We start from the raw sequence: 18,475 nt of genomic DNA, 5'->3' as shown, positions 1-18,475 counted from the left end.
AGGTCCTCTACTGCCCAGGATGATCCCTAGGGGTAGCAGCACCGCGGAGCGCGGAGACCAGCAGGAACAGAGGCTTCTCTAAATTCCACCTGGACTCAGTCTTACCCTGCTCTCCCTGCTCATGGGCCCCACAGGGAGCCACAGGGATGCCCACTCCTCTCCAGGCCTAGAGGGGACATGAAGTGGCCCCCGGGAACAGTGCCCTCCTCCCAGCTCACTGATACTACAGGCAGTTGAGTTACACAGTCAACAACCCAGGCCTATGCTTTCCTCATCACTGCAGCCCCACTCAATGCTGGGAGGATGATCCAATGATCCGACGATGTCTTGTTCTCTCCCTGCCCTTCCCTGGAACCGCAGTGGGTATAAGGTAAGGCTCCCGGGGGCTACTGCCCGGTCTTGCCACCCAAAACAAGAGGGCTCCCTGAGGCTGGTACCTTCAAAGATCCCGCTACCCAACTATGTTGGCCTTGAGATTTAAAAAGTACCTGTCTTCAAAGAGGAAAGAGGCCTAGAGGAAAGAGGACAGGATGTTTTAAGTAACCCATCAAGCTCAGCGTACACAACCTGCCAAAGAGCAACTGCATCTTCCTAACAGGGGAAGAAGAAAACCAGCAGCGCACATGTTTATCAACGAAAACAGCAATTCTTACACCAATGTCTTTCCTGCCTGTTATTTTATAAAGCAGTCTCTGTGCCCCAGGAGGGCCGGGCAGGCTCTCAGCTGTGACTCTGTCTTCAACTCCAGCTGCCCATTAGAATCCCCCAGGGGCACCAGCCTAAACAACTCAGTCAGAGTCCATGGATGTGGGCGACACGGTGAACCATGTCCCTGCATGTTAGTCATGGCAGGGGAGGCCCAGGAGGTCCTATGGGAGGTCCTCAGATGCTTCTACCAAACCAGCAATGAAATATTTGTCTGTTCTTGGAAGAAGTCAAATTCCATGTCTAATTATTTTCTTCCTACTAGAAGATTCTCCTTCCTCCTCCCCTGTTGCCCTGAGCCCAGAACACAGGCAGCAGGCCCAGCCCTCAGGGCAGCAGCACTGATGCCCATGACAGCCCTCAGCATCCTCACTCTGCATCCCACCAGCCCCGCCCAAACACACACAATGGTACTAAAGACACCACACATGGTATAAGCCAGGACCCGTAGGGCACACGAAGGCTGTCAGGGCAATTCTGGGAATGCCAGGGGCTTTGTGCTATACACTGGGACCTGCCCAAGCAGGCAAGTGGGCACAGCGGCCCTGGCTCTCCTCACATGCTCTAATGGGGAAGCCATCATGCTGGATTAGTCAGGGCCAATTTTCTCCAACTTGACTCCCACAGCCCCTCTTTACAGATTCTGATCTCTCCACACCATGTTCACAATGAAGCCCTGGGCCCTGTTGGGACTGGACTTGCAGATGAGTAAGATGAAGCCTGGCCAGCAGGAACACAGGGGTTGGGGGCTGCTTCTTCATTGTGGCTGCTGAGGCCGCAGGTCAGAAGCTGCTGACTCTCCATCACTTGAGAGGGCTTGGGATTAAGGCCAGACATCAGATCTGTTGCTAAGCAACAGGTCTGCAATGCCAGTGGCTGGAGTAGCTAAGGGCGGGGGTGCTTTCTGTGTTTCTCCTGAGTGGAATGGATCTAAATCACAAATGCGGAGGAAGTGAAGGTGGATGTAGCCTGACAGGGGACTTCCTGACTTGGCCTGGATCTGTCTCTACAGCTCCACTTCTACTACAGCCATAGAAGTCTCGCCCAAACTGTGCAACAAACAAACCAGGCATCTTAGCACTGAGGGGAACTAACACCTGTCTGAGAGCCATGATACTGCTGCCTGCATCAATCTATCAATTCTCTGCTGCATCTACATGATTCTTGTCTGCCCACCTGGAAGGGGCCACATTGCAGACAAGGTAGGGGGAGTTCAGACTCCCCATAAGCCTTAGTGAGAGCTGTGCCTTGATGCCACTGATTGAACATCTGTGTCCCCCCTAAATCCCTATGTTGAAAACTTGATGCCTGAGGTGACAGTATTGTGAGAGTGGGCCTTTGGGAAGTGATGAGTTGTAAGGGTGGGGCCCTCACAAATGGGGTTAGTGCCCTTACAGGAGAGGCCCCTTCTGCCACGTGAGGACACAGTGAGGAGCCCACAACCTGGAAGAGGGCCCTCACCCAACCACACTGGCACCCCAATTTGAGGCTTCTAGCATCCAGAGCTGTGGGCAGTAAATTCCTATTGTCCATAAGCCAGGCACTCTGTACTGTGTACAAAATACTATCAGAGCAGCCCAAACGGACCAAGACACCAGGAAAACTCCTTGGGTAGCCGTGGCCTTACCATGAAGGACAAAAAAGATGCACCCAGAAGTCTGGGCAGAGCTTTGCACTGAGCTGTCCCCAGGCCATAGCCTGAACCGGGACTTGCTCCAGACGTCCAGTGCCCCGGGGGGGAGGGGGTGCAGGCATGAAGAAGGCTGAAACAACCTGTTCCTAGGGGAGAAACACCTGCAGACCTGCGCCCCCAGCCTCTCCCACCACTTCTGGGGCAGGGGTGTGGTAGGGACTGTGCTGAGATCTGCTCACACCCTGACAAACCTTGCTTTTCAAACTCTTCGAACAGGGTCAGGCTGGTGATGCTGGGCCCAGTGAAGATGATATAGTTTTTCCCTGCTGCGTTCCGGCACAGGTTCTTGGCCACCATGCCATGCAGCTGCGGCTTATTCTTCAGCGCATCGAGCCCGTCAGGGCCGCTGCCTTCCTTCAGGTGGACGTAAATCTGCAATAGAAACACACAGGAGGCAGTGAGCTCACGCAGAATCAGGCCGGGTCCCGTGCTTTGGGAAGCCCAGGCTTTCGCCACTGGGCTGGACACATGGGAAAGCCACTTCTCCGCAGGCCACTGGTTCCGCAGCCCCTACGGGCCCATCATCACCACTGCCCACAGAGTTCGGTCACTCTCAAGACTACCCTGAAGCCTGGTGGCACAGCCCAGCCTCTTCAGTTCAAAGATGTCAAGCCTGAGACAGAAAACGTCAAACGGTTACAAGTACTGAGTCTGGCAGCTGAGGTCGAGCGTAAACACATCCCCCTGTTCTGAAGCACGGTAGTCACTTACTAAGTTCATACTGAACGTAAAGGCCCCCTCACCTGTAAGGGATAAACGGATCGGCGCGCTTTCCATTTCAACATTTGTTTAATTCACAAAGCACATCCGCAATTACTGTTCCCTTCACCCTTTACGGGAACCACCATGCGGGCAGAAGGGCAGCACTCACCTGGTGCTGCAGAAGAGACGGGATCAGGGATTTAAAATGCATCTGAGGGCCCAGATCAGCAAACAGGATGCACTGGAATTGGCGGGCAATAATTTTACTTTTTGTTATACAGTACTTTTAGGTGGTTTATTTATTTATTTGGTACACAGTAATTTTAAACTCTTTGTCCCATGAACATCTTCCAAGGATGTCATCTCAGGGATGGATGCAGGAAATGGGAGTGGGGTCAGGAAGGGGGTGGTACCGCCATGGCCATGGAGGATGAGCATATGGGTGTTAAGCACGGCCCTCCTGTAGGGGCACAGCTCTTCCCCTGGATGTTCTGGTGCTTCACTGGCAGTGGTGCACATGGTGCCTGTCACTCTGCCCGGGGACTGCGCCTGACAGCTGACATGTGATGAGGCTCACCCTGTCCTTCGAGCCACAGAACTGCTGAGCACAGGACTCTGCGCAGACGGAGAAAAACCCAGATGGCACCCAGGGAAGACCAGGCACATCCACCACACCATCCTCAGGCAAACGACTTGGACCCATCACTCGCAAAACACAGTGTCTGATGCTCCCAAGGTGGGTGCAGTTCTCACTCTAAAAGCAGCTCATCTTTGGGGGCTAATTCTGCCCCGGACACTCACCCAGGACATCCCATGGGGGACCTGACTTCCCAGCAGCCTGGCAGGCAACGGGTGGGGAACGAGGCAGAACCCAACATTTCCTGGGGCTCTTTCTGGCTTTCCCACCTTGGTTCCCAGAAGGAACATCTCTGATAGAGAGCGACATGCTGGGACAGGGAAACCAATGGTCCCTGCCACATGTTGCCTCTGACTCCGGCAGAGCAAGAACATTTTCCCAGAACCTGTCTTCTCTCCTTCAGCAAAGCCCGGTCCCTGTGACCTCTGCTGTGGGTTCCTGCACCTACAGCCAGCCCTGACTCTTCCTGTCTCCCAGGTGTCCTGCCTGAACTCAGCACAGCCACGCTGGGCACTGTGTGTCCCAAGATCTACCCAAGGGACAGTTAGCTTTGTCCCACATGCCCCTTGAAGGGGATCCTCCATCCCAATCCAGGACTGTTGCCAGGGAACGGAAGGTCCGTGACACCCGTGGTGGTTTCCAAGGTCCTGAGTGATGGGTGGCCCCAGACCAAGTGGGCAGGCAATATTCAACAGGATTGAATGCAAAACCCTGCAACCAAGTTCAAAAAACAAGCTGCATCTGGTGGAGGATGCATGAAGTGTGACTCAACAAGAGTACTTTTGGAAAACACTAAACCCTTGGGGGTGGAGGACCTCAGGCAGCAGATACTGTGACTGGCCGAGAAGTTAACAGGACCTTGACCTGCATTCATACCTGGGTGCGGGGGGGAACCATCTTATCCTTCCTGGTCCTGTCATAATCCTCCTGGACACCACCTCTGCCCAGGCATAGAGAGGCTGGCGAGTTGATGGATTTGTTTGCTCTGGCCATCAAAACAAAGTACCACGGACAGGATCCACGAGCTCTCCTCTGGGCTAGAGAGCTCTGTTGCCAAAAGACAGTTAAGGTCCTTCTGAGGCAGAACCAGAATGAACGTATACAAACAGAAAACATGTCTGCTAGCACGAGCGCCCTTCCTAACACCCAGAGCCATCCGCGCATGGCTCCAGGACAAACCTGGCGGCTGAACACCAAATGCACAGCTGCACGGTCCTCCCAGCCTGAGAGGTCCTGAGGTGTCCCTCACGCCCTGCAGTGCAGGTGCTGGGGTGCATGTCATGGTCAGAGGGTGGTTCGGATGCCCCCACAAAGTGGCACACAGAACAAGGCCCCTCCTGATGAACCCGCCACCTTGGATCCATGAAAGGATGACCCTGGAGGGGGCAGTCACCTCTCAGAGTAACTGACACTAGCAGAATCATCTTGCGTTGCTCAAGTCCTAACAGCAAAGGGTGCCAGTGTCTAGGTTCAGAGACAGCCACTCCCTCCTGGATTTAATGATAACCCGGAGAGCCTTGTCTTCCCAGCGGTCACTGGCCCATAGCTCTTCCAGCTGATGCACTGGGCGAGCCAGACCTGCATGGATCCGTTTTCAGCAGGCAGCACAGCCTGTGTTCTTAAAGGTGGGCATCCAGGCCACCTGCTACTGTGGGCCTCCAAGCAGGTATGCCTTCCAGACGGCACCCCCTGATGTCTAGGCTGGATTCAGCTGCACAGCCCAGTGTGCATCCTCCACCCTCTGCCCTTTGGAAGCGTGGATTTCCTCAGGGGTGGGGAGCGGAGAAGAGGTGGCCCGCGGGGGCTGCATGGACCTGCCATCAACCCAGCTGTGATGATGCGGAGAAGAGTGGTTCCCTCACACAATGCCAAGGGCCTGGCTGCTTCGCTCACCCGTGCGTCAAAGTCTGGAAGCCAGGGAGGACCTTCCTGAGCCAGACCTACCAGCCAAGGCAGCAGCTCCAGATGACCTGAGATCTGCGACCCTACCTGGTAACCAGAGCTGCAAGACACCCACTGAGACCATGTCACAGAGCACCTTCCCTACTTCCCAGGCCACAGGTAAGGCGATGGGCACTACCGCTGGCGCAAATGCTCCTGCTCTAGGAACGAGGCAGGGTCAGGACTGCATTGTGACTTACATGGGCACTTTACTTCCATGGGGCTCTTCCTTCAGAAATAAATAAATATGTATATACATTTAAAATTCTATTTTATAACTGTACTGGCATAAAAAACAAATATATATTCAAGCACTTTCTTCCACCTACAAGTTTGGGTTCTTTCCCCTTCTGGTTTTAAGAGAAACAGAAACCCTTTCAAAAATCTAAAATATCTATACTTCCAACACATAGAAACAGCCATTTAAGGACAGAGTCACCATATCTGCCCCTCGGTGTTACCACTCTGGGCGCTGTTCCCGCATTGCCTGATGGAGTAGTTGGCCCGGGCAGTGAAGACAGTCAGGGACAGATTAAGGCAGTGAGGTGGTGACCATGCCAGCAGGAGGTGTGGGCAGGATGCGCGAGGCCAGCTGTGTGGGGTCTGAGGTGCCTGAGGACATCCAGGCAGAAGCCCCAGAGGAAGACGTCAATTGGAGAAGGTCAGGGATGGATGAGGATGCAGGGAAAGAGCTGCTGTAAGAGGCTCTTCATCTCTAGGAGCATTCTTTTTTTTTTGTCTTTTTGCCTTTTCTAGGGCCGCTCCCGCAGCATATGGAGGTTCCCAGGCTAGGGGTCTAATCAGAGCTGTAGCTGCCAGCCTATGCCAGAGCCACAGCAACGTGGGATCTGAGCCGCGTCTGTGACCTACACTACAGCTCACGGCAATGCTGGATCCTTAACCCACGAGCAAGGCCAGGGATCGAACCTTCAACCTCATGGTTCTTAGTCGGATTTGTTAACCACTGAGCCATGGCAGGAACTCCTCCAGGCACGTTCTTGACACAGTACCTCTTCACCACCACGACCCGAGGCTGGGCTGTCTCGGGAGCAGATGCAACTTCAAGTGGGCCTGTGCTCGGGTAACCCTGCTAGGGAGGTTCTTCTATTATATTTGGTCTTATTTGATGAAACTGGATTGTGTTGTTAGCAACAAAAACAAAAATCGAAAATATCTATACTTGCAACATATAGAAATAGCCATTTAAGGATAGAGTCGCCATATCTGCACACACATACAAAGACAGACTGTACCAAGGTAGTGTTCCAGCAGTGACACACGTGCATGCACATGCAGACACATACGCACATCCACAGGTGTGCTCCCCCACCCCACACTGTACCAAGGCAGAGTTTCCCGTAGTGACACACACACAGACTACACCAAGGCAGCATTCTGGCAGTGATGAACGGCCCCCAACTCTCACCAGGGTGGGACGTCTGGGCAGGGGAGGTGTCACTGCTGATCTACAGACACTGCTCAATGGAGCGGGCCTCAATCTCAGAGAATAAAGTTGACGTCATCACCTCTCTGCTGGCTTAATAATAAAGGGAGCCGTCCCTTTATTGCTCATGGTGTTTGGATTCATCTGGTCCAGAGAAATGCAGCTGCTGACATAGCATGTCCCTGTGGTGCTTGGAGACGGCCCTGGTGTGTAAATGCCTCCCCCCAGCTAGTCACTCAAACTCTGGTCTCAGTGATGCTGTGGAGGGACTTTGATTTTGTGGGTACTGTCATAGTCCTAAATCCACAGAGTTTAAAAAGGCAATGATCCTGGGTGGGCCTGACGTAGAGGTGAAGCTCTAAAAGGAACAGGGCTCTCCCGGGCAGAGAGTGGAAACATGAGAAGGACTCCCCTGAGAGGAGGGTCTCCACTGTGAGCTCTGAGGATGGAGGGGGCCCTGGGCTAGGAGCCACCCCCGCTCGCACAACAGCCACAGGGAGCCTGAGTGGGCCTGGAGGCAGCTCCGAGCCCAGGTGTACACACAGCCAGCCACAGTGACTTATTTCAGCCCCGCGGTACCCTGAGCAGAATGGTGGGGTATAAGTGGGTGCGGTGTAAGCCACTGGGCCTATGGTGATTCTGCAGGCAGCAAAAACCAGAAAGGCATCAAATGCATATCCGTCTAGAAACATCAGATAAGTTGTGTGCGGCGAGGGCAGGGGTGTGTGGGTGTGTGTAGGCAGAAATCACCTGTTAGAATGTCCAGTTCTGCCTGGGGTGGGTGTGTGGGTGTGTGTAGGCAGAAATCACCTGTTAGAATGTCCAGTTCTGCCTGGGGCTACACGACCTTGGAGGGATCACCCGTGTCTGCCAGGCATCCAACTCTGGTCACTACGTTTCTGCCCGCTTGTTGGACCTTCTCGATCCTTCCTCCTCCTGGACAGCTTCCTCTTTCCTTCCTCTCCTTGTTCTTCTGCCTCACCCTTCCTCTCCATATTTCTCTGAGCCCCGCTTCCACAGCCTGCTCCCACCACCCACCGCCCCGAATACTGGTGACCCCAGGGGTCTGGCTTAGCCCCTCAGGATTTAATACACCCACTGCTCTCCTAGGAACAATATTTCTCCCAAAGCCAATGCCATGTGGTGGGGTTACAGGGCCATCCTGGAATTCCTCAGCTTAGTCTGTCTACACAGGCAGGTCGGTACCCTGGCATCTTACCAGACTCCACCCAGTCTCTTCCCCAAGGAGCAGATGCTCAGCTGCTCCATCAGAAGGGAGAGGCACGGGGTCAACGTCTTCCTGGCCCCTCAGGATGTCTGGAAGAAGACTGAGGCCACAAAGTGGCATCAATGCAGGTCCAGGGAAGGTCTCAAATGTGTGACTTGTTACTACAACAAGTTTATTCCTAAGGTCAATATAAAATAGGATCTACATTTGAGTAACAAAAAAATTGTAGCCTCCAATGTCCCAGTTGAGAGGCATGATTTCCAAAGAACCATTCACTGGGCTGTCCAAAGGTCACTGGGTCAGCCTGACCCAGCACCCAGTGGTCTGTGTTTGCTCTGACTGAATAACTTCAGCTGGGCTAAGATGTCAACCTGTACCTCTTAGCTGGGGGAATGAATCTATAACCCCTACGGAAAAAAATCATCACCTTCCATGGCCTCTCATCCCAACCTTGCACCATTGCCACGATGCTCAAGGCAGGCAGATGAGTGTGTGCAGATTAGAAATCTGCCTGAAGCAACCCCATCCGTGATCTGAGAAGGGCAGCCTCACATTTGTACTCCGCTCCAGGTGCTTAAAAAAGACTGTGCCAAGGAAATGCCATTCACTGAAATGTATAATTGCTGCTTTGTTGGCTTTTCAAAACATTCTATCTGGCCACACACACAAGAGAGCACCACGGCCTTAGAACAGTCCCTCCAGCGTGGGGAGGCACTGAGCAGTTACGCCCCTGGGAAAATGGAATCTGCTGTAGAGATGTTTACTATCTGAGCTACGAGCTTGTTTGACAAGTGTCTTTAATAAGGCAGAGAAATATATCTCTCAGCTGCCAAGCTTTTCACTTTTCCTGAAAAATTTTCTTCTTGATCCTATGATTTATTAACTTTTCTATGTATAGATTCAGAAAGAAAGGGAAGAAAACTTATTAACATAGGGCATGACATTTTTGCTCTGGGACGTTACTACATATGCTGGGTATTTTTACTGACATTGTAGCAGAAAGACTCAGGAATTTGGATTTCAGTGGTGTTATCTTGAGACATGCATGCACCGCAGGACTAGTTATCTTAACCCAGCTTCTGAAATGCCCCCAAGTCTTGAGAGGTGGGACCTAGTTCATTGCCACCCCTTCCCTTCTCAAAAGGGACACTGGTGACAGTTGCCATCACTGATGGACTCAGGGTCACGAAAGATGCACCAGCGGACACTTCCACTAAGCTGCCACTGGGCTCAGCCAGTCTTGACCACTCTCCCTGATTCTCCTGCAGACAGAAGAGAATAGGGCTTCTCCACTGTGGTGCAGCGGGTGTCCACAGACGGGAAAGTCACGCATTAAGGACTATGGTCTTTTTTTTTTTTTTTTTTTTTTTTTACTGCCGCGCCTGTGGCATATTTAAGTTCCTGGGCTAGGAGTCAAATTGGAGCTGCAGCTGCTGGCCTACAACAGAGTTACTGCAACACCAGATCTGAGCCACATCTACAACTGACACCACAGCTTACAGCAATGGGGGATCCTTAACCCACTGAGGGAGGCCAGGGATTGAACCCTCTTCCTCACAGTCACTATGTTGGCTTCTTAACTGCTGCACCACAACGGCAACTCCAGGACTGTGGTCTTTTACTTGAACTTTTACTCACTAGCAGTACAGAGAGTGAATGGAGGGTGTGATCCCAGCAGTGCGGCACAGGCATATGGAGACGGGCAGGATGGGGGGCAGGATTGGCCACACCGAAAAGCTGTAAAATTTCAATGATGTTACTCACTATGAGAGGAAGGGAGGGCCACCAGGGTAGAGTGAGGGCACAGGCCTGGATTCGAGCTTGTGTGACTCCGGGCCAGCTACTACACTTCTCTGAGCCTTGCTTTCCTCGTTTATAAGGATAATAATACCTTCTGCACCTCACAAGGCCATGTCTCTATGTGCAAGCTGTGTACACAGAAGTGATTCTTTTATGGCAAAGCTCCATGTCGGTGCTGCAGCCTCTAGACCCAGGCAGCTGTTTTAATTTAAATTCACTACAACTAAGGTGAAAAATTCAATTCCTCAGTCACACGGGCCACGTTCTCAGCAGTCACATGTGGCAGGCGGCTGTCATGGTGGAGAGCAGAGTACAGAATGTTCCATCATCTTGGAAAGTTCTACCGGACGTGCTGTCTCACACCATCCTTGGCTCATCAGTCCTGTTTTCCAGTAAAGTCTCCACACCTTCATCTTACTGATAGGTTTTCACCATCAGTTTTTCCCCATATCACCTCTCATCACGATCATGGCCAGGAAGGACTCATGCACTGAGACTCTCATGCACCTTCAGCATTAGAGACCCTTACAAGAACCTTGCCTTTGATTCACCCCAAACCTCAAATCCTGGTGAGTCTGCCTTTCAAAATGATGGACTGTCAAGAAAACTATAATTTGAAAAGATACATGCACCCCAGTGTTCACTGCAGCAAGGAAGCAACCTAAATGACCATCAACAGAGGATCTGATAAAGAAGATATGGCACATATATACAAAGGAGTATTACTCAACCATACAAAATGGAAAAACGCCATTTGCAGCAACACGGATGCAACCAGAGATTCTCATACTAAGTGAGGTCAGAGAGAGAAAGACAAATACCATATATTTATAGGTGGAATCTAAAATATGACATAAATGAACCTATCCACAGAACAGAAACAGACAGACACAGAGAACAAACTCGTAGTTATCAAAGGGGAAGGGATAAATTAGGAGTTTGGGCTTAACATATACACACTACTAAATATAAAATGGATAACCAACAAGGTCCTGCTGCATAGCACAGGGAACTCTACTCAAGATCTTATAATAACCTATAAGAGAAAAGAATCTGAAAAAGAATACATACAAAACTGAATCACTATGCTGTATACCAGAAATAAACACAACATCGTAAAGCAAATATACTTCAATTAAACAACTACAAAACACAGGCTGGATTGGAAGAGACACAGAGGGCTCTGTGCACACCTCCCAGCAGTGCAGTTCCTTGGGGAGGGGCTGGGTTCAAACTGATCCAGCAAGTGTGTAATTCCCTTATATGGGCACCTAAGAAATATTCCTTTTCTCTGCTTCCCTAGATGGTAGTAAGGAGGGCTGGGTAAACTAACCCACCCAACAGTCTCAGGAAGAGGAAGTGCAGCCCCTTGCTCCAAGACATGCAGGGACTAGAGCCCAAGCCTACTCCACCCTGTGACATAACCACATTCCACCTGACAGGACTGGCCACTGCACAGGTAAACAGATGGGTAAACACCCTGCCCAGCTTTTGACTCCAGGAGCAAAATCCACTCTAGCTGATGAATCCTATCCTGAGCCTTACTTTTCAAGCTAATCCAGTTAGCTATAGGTCAGGAACAATCCACTAGGACATAAAAAAAATTCAAGATCAAATAAAAAATACAGTATAGCACAGAGAACTATATGCAGGCTCTTGGGATAGAACTTGATGGAAGATAATATGAGAAAGGGATTGTATATATATGTATGACTGGGTCACTTTGCTGTACGGTAGAAATTGGCACAACAATGTAAATTGACTATACGTCAATAAAAAAAATTACCTGAAAAACCTTTGGTGCAAATTCCTCAAGTTCTTTCAACATACAGAGTATGTCTCAAAATAAGGGAGGCCAGCGACAAACAATGCTAGAATGTCAATCACACAACAAGCAAGCTGGATAAGAAACAGAAGCTCAGGTTTTTGTCTAAAGTGAGAAAAGTTCTCTCCTTGGGGAGAGATCGTAGCCTAGGGGATCAGAGGGTGGGCTCTGGAGTGGCAAAGGGTGAGTTTAATCCCGGGTCTCCCACTTTAGGTTGAGACTTTGGACAAGGTACCCCTGCTCACTTCACAAGGTGGTCATGAAAAGAAGATGAGCAATTCATGTAAAGTGCTTAAGCGTGGAGTCCATCCCGCAGCAAGTGCTCCCCAGAGGCAGATTACTGCAGAAGCAGCTCTCATAGCCCATGGAGTAGATGGAAGAGGGCAGAGGGCTTCTAGAGCAGCTGATCCAGACACAAAGGATGGGGACACACCCAGGTGATGTGCCTGGGGGCAGGTGGCCAGGGGTTTCCATCCTGCCTTCAGGCTTTTGAGGTCCAAATTCTCCACTCACTGACCAGGGACCTGGGCTCTGCCCCTGCTCAGCACAGCAGCCACCCGACCCTCTGGGAACTGTCCGGCCATCCTCTCCAGGTGGGGCATTGGCCCCTCAGGGGGCCTCCCAGGCACCTGCTCCTCCACCACCTTCCTCTCTGGGGACCCTGGGTCTTGCGCTGTGGAAGCAGCCCAGCTGGTTCAACACACTCCAACAAGAGGAATCGGCCTTTTATCCATACCAGGTTTTGTTTTTTTAAAATTAGTTGATTCTTTTCTCCCCAAAGAATTTCAGGGCACCGCATGATCACCATAGGTCGATACACCTGTTTTCCTCACTGTATTCTCCATCTTTTCAACGTGGTAGAACCAGAACTGCATCCTCTACAGAAACAGTCCCTGTGACTCCACAGAAAGGTCACAAGGCTTCCAAGATGACACCTCAGTGGCACAGACTGAGAAACTCCAGCCACCCAGTGACACAGTTCCCCTGAAAAGGGACGTCCCCTCTTCTGTACCATCCTCTCCTTTCACCCCCTCAGCTCACTGGGGGCTGCAGATGAGGGGACAGGCAGGGAAACTGGACTTGCAAATGGCCCGGGCTGGAGGGCACGATGGGGCTGGGATAGCTCTCGGAACAAGAACACCCTCTCAGGCATGCCACAGGCCTCTGATCTGGACAGGGCAGGAGTTCTGCAGAAAGCAGCCCCTGGCGGTGGCCTCAGAGGACAAAGGGTTTGGTTCCCAAGAAGCAAGTCTGTCCATGACGGTTAGAGCCTCATGTCTTAACTGATTCCCTGCCTGCTTAGCTACTGCTATTAAAACCTGGGGTTATCAGGCCCAGAGTTTCCCCCACGAGCCAGGATGAGAACCACTGGCTGCCCTGAGCTCCAAGGACTCTCCACTATGGACACCAACACGTGGTATGGCCCGTGTCTCCTGGAATGAATGCTCCAAAGGTGAGTCAGGGAAATATTCCCCAGAGAGGTGGTCATGTTGGGAATGAGACACTACATTCAGATGCCCTGGCCCCAAGCTGGGCACTCGTGTCTCCTCCACCTCCCTGAGGGTCCTGGGAGCAAAGATCGTGGGCCGGGGGTCACGTCTCTGCCTCCGCCTCTTAGCCCTGCAGTTTGTGGTAAGTGGTTCTCTTCAGTTTTCCCAGGTGTAAAAGAAGGACAGCAAGACACCGGTCAGGGGCCACGTGCTGCTCAGTGGACGAGCTCAGGGCTGGCCTGCAGTGAGTGCCACTGGCCCCCACCTGTCCCCTAACTCTGCACTCATGGTCCACCTTCCCCTCTGGGTATCACACGCCCTATGCTCTATGCCCTGGGAGCCCTTAGCCCTGTAGGTGCCCTCCTCCAGCCCACAACACTGCACATACACTTCCAGCGCTGCACTGCTTACCCTGTGCTTATGAATTTTCTTTCTTTTTAGGGCTGCACCTAGCAGCATATGGAAGTTCCAGAGCCAGGGGTGGATTCAGAGCCACAGCTGCTGGCCTACGCCATAGCCACGGCAACACGGGATCCGAGCGGCATCTATGATCTACACCACAGCTGACAGCAATGCCAGATTCTTAACCCACCAAGCAACACCAGGGATCGAACCCACATCCTTGTGGACACTAGTTGGGTTCTTAGCCTGTTAAGCCACAATAGAAACTCCATGAATATTTTTAATACTCATGAGAGGGGCCGTGAAGGCTCCATTTCCCTCTGGGCCCTTGGCACCGAGTGTGATCCAAATTCCCTAAAATGTGCTTATGAAACAATCTGTACCCAGGGTTTCTTTTGCAGAGGGCTTATCTTCCCAGCCATTTTGGAAACTCCTTGATAATAGGGCTGTCTTAGACATCAATTCTTAAAAAAAAAAAAAGGGGGGGGGGCTAGCAAGCACCTCAGGCTCTAGAGAGACAAAGCTGAGGCCAGCAGCTACAGTCCCTGCCCTAGGAGTCCAGAGTCCAGAGCAGTCCACCGCAGGGAGCCTGGGACACACACCGGCTATGTGAGCCCAGTGGCTGGCATAAGTCCCTCTGCAGTGGAACCAAGAGGATGGAGACAGAGAGACAGAGAGAGATCTATCTACCTATTGGGAGATAAAAGACAGCTTATCTCAAGGAAGAACTTGAGATTCCTTTATTTCAAGGAATTGGTTTGTCTGATTACGGAGATCTGTTAAGTCCAAAATCTCCAGAACATGCTGGCAGGCTGGAGACCCAGGGAAGAGCTGCAGTTCACCTCCAAAGGCCATCTGCTTTCAGTGAAGTCAGTCTTTTTCTATTTAGGCCTTCAACTGATTTGACAAGGCCCACCCAAATGATGGGGGGCAATCTGCTGTACTCTAAGTCTACCTGTTTGTGAGACATGTTTTTATAATATTTTCTTAGCCTCTTTGCTGAAAACTCCATCTTGTCCTTCCTTACTTTGTCCTGTCTTCCTGCTTGAGAAACAGTCCCTGTGATGGTAAATGACCTAAGCTTAAGACCAAAGACCTAAAGGCAAGGGTTATTCATGGGGTCAGCTGAATGAAGACATAATACATTGGTCTAGGCCATTTGCACAAGCATGATATGTCCTCCAAAGAATAAGAGAAAGAGGAACCTCATGGCCAAGTGGTTTATGAGTGGTCGTTAGCAGAATATGCATTAGAAAAGAGAACCGGAGTTCCCATCGTGGTGCAGTGGTTAACGAATCCAACTAGGAACCATGAGGTTGTGGGTTTGATCCCTGGCCTTGCTCAGTGGGTTAACAATCCGGCGTTGCTGTGAGCTGTGGTGTAGGTCGCAGACGCGGCTTGGATCCCGCGTTGCTGTGGCTCTGGCGTAGGCTGGCAGCTACAGCTCCGATTGGACCTCTAGCCTGGGAACCTCCATATGCCGCGGGAGCGGCCCAAGAAATGGCAAAAAGACAAAAAAAAAAAAAAAAAAAAAAAAGAGAACCAAGGTGCAAACCTAGGCACACTGGGTTGCCGTTTCGGAAGCACAGTGAGGATTCTCTGAAATGCTATGCATAGATAGCTAACTCAAATGCTAATCATTCTTAAATGCCTAAAGTTTAGAGTAAAAGTTTGACTTTTAAAATAATAAAAGAACTTATAAAATAATAAAAAAAAACCTATATCCTGCACCTTCAACCCCCTTTTCACTTGACGTAATCCTCAAGAGCACAATAAAAGCAGTGTGGTTTCTTGAGGCAGGGCTCTTGGTCCCTGAGACCTTGAGTCCCCCAGTTCCCACCTTTACTCAAGATAAACGTCTCTGTGTCTTATGTTAACTTTTTTCCCTTAAGTTCCACAGCACCCATTCTTCAGCCCCACCCTGCTGAGCTGGTCTCGGCACCTACCCATTTCCATGTCAAGGTCATCTAAAAATACCTCCACCACACATCCAGAAGAGTGTCTGACCAAATATCTAGGTACTGTGGCCCAGCCAAATTGGCACAAAATCACCCATCACACCCTTTGATCCCCACGGATATCAGAGGGTAAAGCCAGAAAGGCTGGGTCAGGAAAGAAGCAAAGCAGAACAGGCGTTCATGGGCACCCTAGACCCCTAAGAGTGACTGGGTACGCCCCAAATGACTGAAGGCACCTCTCTGGCACAGAATGCAGATGGCCCTGGGACCAAGGGCTGTGTATACTGTCCAAGCCATTCGTTCATCTGCCCTTAACTAGGAGTGGAGCAACCTGACCAAGGGAAGTGTGACCAGCACTAAATATTCAACCAGAGCGGGATGCCTGGCGACGGCTCCTCCAAGCTCCCCCAGCATCCACAGTGCATCCAGAAGGTGCCTTTGCTCACAGGAAATTCACTACTTCCACCTGATGGCACATCATCCCCCAGCCAAGAGTTCTGCTCCTAGATGGCTGGGATGGGGGAAAGTTCTGGAAATGGATGGTGGTGATGGCTGCACAACACTGTGAACATACTTAATGCCACTGGATTGGACACTTAAAAATGGTTAAATGGTGGAATTCCTGCTATGGCACAGTGGGTTAAGAATCTGACTGCAGAGGCATGGGTTCGATCCCCAGCCCGGTGCAGTGGATTAAAGGATCCAGCATTGCCATTACTGTGGCTCAGATTTAATTCTTGGCCCAGGAACTTCCATATGCTGCAGGTGTGGCTGTAAAAATATTTTACCGCAATAAAAAAAAAAAAGATGCTCTCTCAGGACAGGCCCACAATACACAAGACAAATTTCAATTCTCACGTGACAGTGTTTTCCAGATGACCAAAGACCCAAGGCAAGTGGTGTGGACGGCCTCACCTACTGCCCCTCGGGCCTGGAGCACTGTGGGCAGGCAGTGCCATGTGCTGATTCATTTTCCAGCATTTGGTGCACGGTGCGACGCCAAGATAGACAGCTTGGATTCAAGGCGTGGGTGGTCCTGCAGGGTGGCCCTACAAATGCCATGTGGGAGACTGGGCTCTCCGTGAGCCAGGTCTCTCGTGCGAGGCTTCTGGAAGGAGGGCTGGAGGCGAGATGTGAGGACAGATGAGGCAGCACCACCTTCCCAAGATGGACGGCATCTCCACGAGGGTCTGACTTTCTCTGCAGCGACTGCCTCCTCGGGTTGCTTTTCTCCTGGAGACTCTGAACCCCCTACCTCCCGCACTCCCCGAAGTGAAAACCAACACCCAGATGACACAGTTCATTTCATCTCTGCCTCTTTGTTGCAACCTCCTGCACGCTTCCCTATAATCTCCTCGGGCTTAAATATTGGATTTTTAACCACGTGCATCTGGTTCCCCTTCAGATGAATTCACGGGGAGGAAACCTACAAAAATACTGAAAGCTACTGGGGTCCCTCTGGACCCCTGAGTGCTAGCTGCGCTGCTCCATCTAGCTGCTGGCTTTCCCTCCTCGTCCAGATGCCCTGTGTGGACATGCTCACCGCATCTGAGTTCCTGCTCAGCTCTCCTGCCGAACTTTCCTGGTACCACCTGAGAGATCGCTAACCAATGTGGTGTGTTTTCCCTCATTTATCCCTTGATCCAGAATCTTTCAAGAGGAACAAATCCCCACCCCGGCCCTACCTCAGAAGGATGTGGTCCAACCAGCAAACCGTAGAGTCTTGGCAGAATGAAGCTATGAAACTAAAGCAAGGCCTTGGTCCCTCCTGGAAACACACCCAGAAATCTAGTGTCCCTTCCAGGCATCGGTTGAGTCCATGACAGAGTAACGGGAAGAAAGTTCTCCAGTCACTGCACAGTCCCTAACTGGCAGGCCTGGGATCAGTTCTGTCACTGGGAAACAAACAACCACAGGCGCAGTGACACATGGTAACTTTTATTAGCTCATGGTTTCAGGACTCAGCGATGCAGCCTGGATGTCTACTCACGGTCAGGGCGGAGAGGCCAGAGGAGAACCACACACACACACACCCTGTCCAGTCCCTTCCTGCACCATGTCCACCTGCATCCAATCTGCCAATCACAGAACTGGGAGGGGCCACAGAGCCTCAGACCCGTTACTGGTGAGAGGACAATGGGGGGCGAAGGGTATTTGGGCAGCAGGCTGGCCACAGTCTCTCTGAGGCTGGGCGACTAGGACTCTCGAATGAAAAGTCACACAGGAGAAGAATTTATTCCACAAACACAAATGAAGACGATGTGCTTGTGGACACCACGCCTCATGTGATGCAAAAAAGAAGAGAATCCTAGAAACCTGCAGTTTCAGGAAGCATTGAGTAAGACCCCCACCCCTTCACCCTATAAATAAGGACGCCAAGATCCAGAGCAATTTGGGAGCCGGATGAGTTCACACAGGAAGGAGCAGAGCTGGGTCTGCAGCTGGCCCTCAGGACGGGGGGTGGAGGGGGTGTGTGGTGCTGGGACAGAGGCGGCATCTGGAAAATGGGGGTGAAGACTTCTGCCCACTGCACCTCACGGCTGGTATGAGAACAGAAGGTGAGAAAAAGCTGGGTGTGGGGAGAAGGCACCCTCCACCCCTCGCCCCTTGCCCTGTGGCTGAATCTGCCCAGGCCACTGCCCTGTAGAAG

At 51.4% G+C, this 18,475-nt stretch overlaps 1 protein-coding gene across 7 annotated transcripts in view; it reads right to left on the bottom strand.

Annotated features, from left to right (window-relative positions):
- PGBD5 (piggyBac transposable element derived 5) overlaps positions 1-18,475 on the bottom strand; it is a 313,156-nt gene that overhangs the window by 9,295 nt on the left and 285,386 nt on the right. For all 7 annotated transcript variants that reach the window (XM_084996900.1, XM_084996896.1, XM_005670977.3 and 4 more), the window contains one exon: positions 2,590-2,770. In XM_084996900.1, coding sequence (XP_084853026.1) covers positions 2,590-2,770 — 181 coding nt within the window. The remainder of the gene's footprint in view (positions 1-2,589; positions 2,771-18,475) is intronic.

This window comes from Sus scrofa, chromosome 14 (genome assembly GCF_054392235.1).
Source record: "Sus scrofa isolate SSC_HxYL_T2T_F1_AM1 chromosome 14, Sscrofa_HxYL_maternal_Yorkshire_Landrace_v2.0, whole genome shotgun sequence".
Taxonomy (NCBI): Eukaryota; Metazoa; Chordata; class Mammalia; order Artiodactyla; family Suidae; genus Sus; species Sus scrofa.
The sequence above is the reverse complement of the archived record's forward strand: the minus strand, read 5'-3'. Positions and strand labels throughout refer to the sequence as shown.